Source organism: Leptonotus elevatus, chromosome 2 (assembly GCF_054856555.1).
Source record: "Leptonotus elevatus isolate MCC_2025b chromosome 2, RoL_Lele_1.0, whole genome shotgun sequence".
In the NCBI taxonomy this organism is placed as follows: domain Eukaryota; kingdom Metazoa; phylum Chordata; class Actinopteri; order Syngnathiformes; family Syngnathidae; genus Leptonotus; species Leptonotus elevatus.
Genome location: NC_141240.1, coordinates 40,614,659 through 40,621,651, shown reverse-complemented (window position 1 = coordinate 40,621,651; position 6,993 = coordinate 40,614,659). Strand labels below are relative to the sequence as shown.

General features: G+C 42.8%; 1 protein-coding gene across 1 annotated transcript; it reads right to left on the bottom strand.

The window, feature by feature from the left end:
• Positions 1-2,343: 2,343 nt before the first annotated feature.
• On the bottom strand, positions 2,344-3,842 carry LOC147180042 (rhodopsin). The gene has a single exon (XM_086069615.1). It carries the CDS (start codon positions 3,735-3,737, stop codon positions 2,673-2,675), a length of 1,065 nt encoding a protein of 354 aa, XP_085925741.1. The 5' UTR covers positions 3,738-3,842; the 3' UTR covers positions 2,344-2,672.
• Positions 3,843-6,993: the final 3,151 nt, after the last annotated feature.

Here is a 6,993-nt window from a genome sequence, read left to right as displayed (position 1 = left end):
GGCCTAATTAATATTTTTTAAACATCATGTTAAATTTGACACCAATTTCTACAGAAAAATTTGCATTTTACAAAGGTTTTTCCTAATAAGGAGGAGAGTGCCAGGCGAACCAAAAGTGTGCCAATTGGGTGACCCTTGAGAACCACGGTCACATTGACCTCTGCCTCTTGCTTCTTTTTTTGCCACGGGTTCCATGCTTCAGAGTTGGAGTGGTGGTTCTCTGAACTGGTGCAACTGCTCCATTCTGGGCTCACTGAGGAAGTTACACGTGGGACCCCAGTCCTCATCTGAAACTTCTTGGGATTCAGAAGACCTATTATGTAAAAAAAAATAATAATAATAATAATAATAATAAAAAATTTAATAATTAAAAAAAAAAACACACAACAAAAAATAAAAGAAATGTCATTTTCAAAAGCAGGAATATTGTTAACTATTTTTTTTTACTCAGTGAAACTCAAAGGCACACAGGCTACTCTCCTCAGAACATAAATCCTGCTCTGATAAAACTTCATCTGAGTTGTCAGTATCCCGACGTAGACGTAGTCAATAGATGCTACTAAGTGTTTACGCACGACGGCCTGTCTTTTAAAAACAAATCTCCAGGGAATTTCATTGGCTTTTCAATACCATTCACCAAGAAGCTTCGCTGTGATTGGCTCAAGCCTCGTAGAAAAGTATAGACTCTATAGTTTTTCTAAAAAGTAAAAGTAAAAAGTTCCCTTTTTACACGCATGCTGTTTATTGGCTTTTGCGGGCGTCGTGACAGGGAAAACCTTGTGGTGTTAATCAAACCGCTAGCCTTCAACATTTGTTTTGCTAGGTCAGAGTGGCTAAACCTTGCATGCTAAGATACTGTGTGGTTAAGAAATGAGTCAGATTGAATTTAATTTGTTAAAATATATATTTACTTATACATTTATGTTTCCTGAATTATTATTTACACATGTATACGTTTTTGTATTTTTTTTTAATCGTGTTGAATCTGCTGTTCTCATTCACTTGCATTTATCTCAAGTTTGCTAGCTCCTGATTGGTTCGTGTTGGTCAGCTGATAAATTGTCAGGAAGTGTTGTAGCGGTAGCTGCGCGTGTGTGACGAGTAAACAGCGTTGTTCCAGAAGAAATCCATCTCCATCATGCTTTCTAATCTTATAAAGAGTGTTCCATTAACCACCAACGAACCCTCACGTTACACTACGATCAAGAATGTGTGGACTGGATATTTTGCATATCTGTTGGATTTTTTTATTTATTTATTTTACCTTTGCAGCAGCAAATAACGTGGCTTGATGGATGTAAGGCTTGGTGTGGACTAAAAACTTTACAGGAATATTTTTACTGGACCCATGTCGATATAATAGGACCATTTTTGGTGGAGTTTGACATTTGGGGGGAAATTTATGAGGCAGAAATTGCATATTTTTCATGTGTTTGCGACTATCTGACTTAATTGCTCTGCTCTTGTATCTTTCTCAATCGAGGATAAGCTTACCAAACCTTCAGCTGGTCCTTGAAAGCTCCTGATAAACGTTCACCTGCTTCAAAGTCGCTGCTGCAAGGAAAAGTGATCCCAAAATGAAAAAAATATATACAAATATCCTCGCGGTAAAGTGAGGTGAAATCTCCTTTCAGAGAGGTCTAATAGACACAGCATGTTCTATGAAGCCTTTGGCAGCTCAGGTGTTGTTCTTGGAACCTCGCTAAAACATTGGTAGTGCGCAATTAGGCTGTGTGGCTAGTAGCCGACAAAAACAACCCCCCAGAATTATTTATTTTTTTAGCACATATATAGCCTAGCGTAAAACTGGAGCATATAGGGCAAAATGAATGGTACCACTGACTTTAATAGGAAAAACTGATTTATAATGTATTCATGTCATTCTTGTTGTTTTTTTTTTTTTATGCAGACCAGTGTTATCAAAACTATTAGTCATTGATTTTATCCTTAAAGTCTTTAGTTAATGTCACCTTTATATGATGACATCAATACTCATTGTGATAAGTGGTGGTGAGTCATGTACTGTATTATGATTAGCAATAAATAATCCCCCATCTAGAACAAGTTCTAAATCCAAGGTGACCCATGAGTGTGTTAAGACACAACTCCAAATCCAATGGATATATATATATATATATATATATATATATATATATATATATATATATATATATATATATACCTTTAATTATTGTGCAGTTAGTGTCCTCAAAAAGTAGAAATTGACTCAAGACATAAATGCAATCTGAATATGGCATTCTCATGTATTCCTTTGTTCAATATGCTACATCATCATTCGTGCTTATCCATTCCAATTTGCAAGTAAAACATAAACATGATGAGTCATTTGCAAAGTGCCTTTTATTTTACGTTGCCTTGATTACATGCCTCTACACTCAAAGGTAAGCCAGTATCATATAAGATCCAACTGTTAAAGATTAACATACATTTCCCTCAATCTCAGGGAAAAACAATCTCGCAGATAGTGGTGTTGGATTTTCTGTACATACAAGAACAAATCTGTAATGGGCTGATCATTCCTGCAACAGTCTTCAGGTTGAACCAACTTGTTTGTAAAAATACAAAAAGGAAGTTGTTTTAAGTAGACATTAGCCTTCAGTCGTGTCCTGGGGGGGGGGATCAGAACTCTTCTTCTTGGATGGACGGTCCGTTTATGCAGGAGAGACGGAGCTGGAAGAAACGGACGAGGCCTCGGTTTTGGAGGCAGTGGTGGAGGCGCCCTCCTCCTCTTCAAAGGGATTCTTCCCGCAGCAGATGGTGGTGATCATGCAGTGGCGGAACTGCTTGTTCATGCAGATGTAGATCATTGGGTTGTAGATGGAGGAGCTCTTGGCAAAGAACGCCGGGATGGTCATGAGGACCGGTCCGAACTCGGCGCCCTGATGTGTGAAGATCCACCAGGCCACGCTAGCGTAGGGCACCCAACATACCAGGAAAGCAATCACCATGAGCACAACCATGCGGGTGACTTCCCTCTCAGCCCTCTGGGTGGTCTCGGACTCCTGCTGTGCGGCGGCGGCCTCTTTGACAGCGCAGAGCAGGCGGCCGTAGCAGAAGGACACGATGATCAGCGGAGTGAGGAAGTGGCAGACGAACATGTAGACCACGAAGGACTCGTTGTTGAAACCCTCAGCCCGTGTGTAATAGTCGACTCCGCATGAGCACTGCATGCCCTCGGGGATGTAACGGGACCAGCCGACAAGGGGGGGCACGGCGCAAGCACAGGCCATTACCCAGGTGAAGGCCAAGCCCATGATGGCGTGGTTCTCGGTGAAACGGAAGTTGCTGATGGGCTTGCAGACGACCACCCACCTCTCGATAGCCAGAACCACCAGGGACCAGAGGGCGATTTCACCGCCGAGGGTAGCAAAGAATCCTTCCAGGTTGCAGCCCAGACGTCCGAGTACAAAGTAGCCGTGCATTGAGGTGTACATGGTTGTGGTGAATCCTCCGAACACCATGAAGAGGTTCGCCACTGCCAGATTCAGCAGGATGTAGTTTAGAGGGGTCCGCAGCTTCTTGTGTTCGAGGGTGACGTACAGAGTGAGGAAGTTGACGGGGAAGCCGACCAGGATGAGCAAGAACATGTAGGCACCCAGAGCGGCGTAGGCTGCCGGGTTGACAAGGTAGTACTGAGGGTAATCATAAGGACTCCGGACAATGCCGGTGGTGTTGAGCATAGGGATATAGAAATAAGGTCCCTCTGTGCCGTTCATGGTTGCGGTTGGCGGTTGCGATCAGCCCTTCGGTGGTGTTTCTTCTGGCTGGTCAGGACGTGATGGAGAAGGGCCTTGCTACAATTGGACCCCGGTGGACACCGTCAGCCTTTTAAAAGGCACGCTTTGGATTATCACTTTCCAAATCCGTCAGCACAAAGTGATTTAGGCCACGTTTAATATCTAATCCAGCCATCACTGCAAACAGAACTGACCACTCATCAATATATTAAGGTATTACACTCGCTCGTTTCTGTCATCACTTGTTTTAAACACACGGACCACTCATTTTACACAGCAACAACCGATTCTCTTAATTGGCTTTCACTTGTATAGCGCTTTTCTCCCTTAAAGCGCTTTAAGACGGTCTCATCATTTTACCGACTGATGATGCAGCATCAGTATCTGACAAATTTGGGGATCAAACCGGCAACCTTCAGGTTGGGAGACAACCGCACCCTACTCCCTACCACCTGAGCCATGCCCAACTTGTCATACACAACATCTTCTAAACATACCTTTTTTTCTTTCATTCTTTCCCATAAAACTGTGTTTTATCCTCAAGCAAATACCGGTTGTGAGCATCCAAACTCTAAATTGAAACATCTGCTTCCACTTCCAGATGAACTCATCAAAGTGTGTCTCTGCCTCTGGGAAAAAATCTCACAGACCATATTCAGGTTAACCGTATGCGGAGAAATACAGTTGAACCTTGGTTTTCGGGATTCATTTGTTCTGGCTAAAACTGAATCATACAACAGCCAAAGAAATATTTCCCAAATATGTAAATCCAATGACGACCTCATTGTTCGTGTTTTCCCACATGGACAATCAGGGCTGGTGTCGAGTCCCCATTTGTGAAGATTATCCTCGGTTTTCCAAACATTTGTCCTTCCTCTGTTTCGAGTTACGCAGTCTTTCCTGTTCAAGATTGATTTTAGGGGCAGCCTTTCATCGAGGTTTGGTGTTGTTTGTGTCGCTCACCGTCGTACTCCCTCCAGCATTCCATCCTGTAGAAAGCGGCTTGGCTTGGGTCAATTTCCTTTTCGGTTGCAAAGCTTTTACGAGACTTGTCTTTGCCTCACTTGCTGGTGTCCAAATAGCGAGCGTTTGGAATCGTCCAGCTGTTTATGTCGTTTAATTTGAGTGATTGTTTATCGTCTGGGGTGGTGGAATGTCATTTATACGATATCGTGCTGGCAAGGGTGTTGGTTTGAGAGTACCCGCTAACCGATATGCTTTGTTTAGGTCTGCATCTGTTTTGTAGGCATGACATGATCTTGCCCACATGGGCACAATGTTCAGCGGTAGATTGGCACAGTGCGAGACCCAACAGGGGGTGCTAAGTTTACAGAGGAATTTGTCCCTGATGCAAAGTTTGTCTGGAGACATACTCTTTGAATGAGAGCGTTCCTCCGAGGTAGACCGGAAACAGGCGGTTCGTCAGCTTGTTGTTGTTCCTCTAGTCTTAGATTTCTGTTAGCGTGATGGTTAAACAGCTGTTTGAAATACAGGTAGTCCTCGAGTTACAACGTATGCGACCTACGCCGTTTCGTCTTTGCGGCGCCCGTACCTCATCCATTGCACCTTCTTGTTCGTTAATTTCCCACAGTAATCACGCCTTTTTAAAGGTATTTCAAGTTGTGTTGTTACCTCCAGCTACGGTCGTCCATCGAGCACACTTCTTTGTTTTAGTATCCATTAGCTCCGCTTTGCCGTCCATCAGCAATGAATGTCCGTGCGGAAACACTAAATATTGGTTTCGGCATCTTTCGGGTGGTGCAAATATGGTTTAAATTGTATTTTATTTTATTTTAACTCTTTGACTGCCAAGCATTTTCATAAAAGAGGATATGTGGGTGCCAGCTGATTTAAGCATTTTGACTGATATTTCAAGGTCCACAGAACATTTTGTGTTTTGACTATGGAAACACACATACTACCAAATGAAAGATTGAACTCTCATCTTTCATCAGAAAAAAAAGTTTGTTTCTATCTTATTCCGTTTTTCAGTAATCAACAATAGAAAATGGGTTAGTTTCACCCAAATGCTCTGTTTTGGACCAAAATACGGAGAAATCAAGCTTTTTGTGAAACGATATTATTTCATGCACTCTAGTGAATTTGACACTTTTTTTTTTTTTTTACCATGAATGATGCCACAAACATCTAAACAGTGCTTTACTTCTGTAAAACACTACCACCAACAATGAAAAAGTGTTTTTTGATAGCAAAATACGTTTATTTACATTCAACAGTGTAACAATTTGACCAAACAATATGGCAAACTATTTACAATCGTGTGGCTGTTTAAACTACACAGTTTTTCTTTTTGTGTGGTTTATTGTGTAACCCTCCCCTGCGTGCAAGGGGACGCAGCAGGATTTGCACCACAGATTAGTTTCACTGCGATTGCCCCTTCGCGTGCACTTTCTTGCCGGCCTTTTTTTCCGGGGAGTAGCAAGTATATACTGCAGTGTGTGTTGCCATCAAGTCTACTCTCAGGATCATGCTACGGTTACGTTACGGTGGTGTTACGTCTGGCTTCCTCATGTCCTTCATGTTCTGATCCATCTTGTCCACTCCATTCATGGTGGCATCGTAGTCCAGAACCAGTGTCTTCTCCGTGATCAGACTGTACCCGCTCCTCCGATGAATATGCATTGGACTCGGGGTACTCTTCATCGTCCGATTGAACGTCCGCTTGTGCAGAAGTGCTCGGTTGTGCTCCGCGTTTTCCGGTGTTAGCATCGCTAGCCGGTGAGGCTTTATGACGTGGTCATAGCCGCCGCGTCAACGCTTCCAACTTCGGCGTCAACCTCGGAGTCACCATCATCATCATCGTCGTCATCAATGTGCTCTTTTTCGTCTTTGAAAAAAATGCTCAAGCGTGAGCTGCTTGCAACCGGTCGCCATTTTTGCTTCCTCAGCCATTCTCCCCTCAACACTCTAGCTCCGCCTCACGCCCTTCTACTGACGCCTACCCGATCTTGTCCAAAGGGAGTCATCGCTGCCATCTAGTGCCCAAAAATAGTCATTATACTAACTCGACCTGCTTGATACTTTCAGCACAGCTTGCCAAGGCTTTCCTCCACCCGTTTCCCCCCCAAAAATAAAAAAACATAGTTAACGTCTTTGACGGCGCTCATTTGGATTTTACTAAACGTTATTAAACGTTTTTGGCGATCAAAGAGTTAATAAAATTACTGTACAAAATATTTTAATGTAAACGGTGAAATTTGACTTAAGTCGAAAT

Coding starts and splice junctions, on each gene's coding strand:
- LOC147180042 (XM_086069615.1), bottom strand. CDS start 3,737: ATGAACGGCACAGAGGGACCTTATTTCTATATCCCTATGCTCAACACC.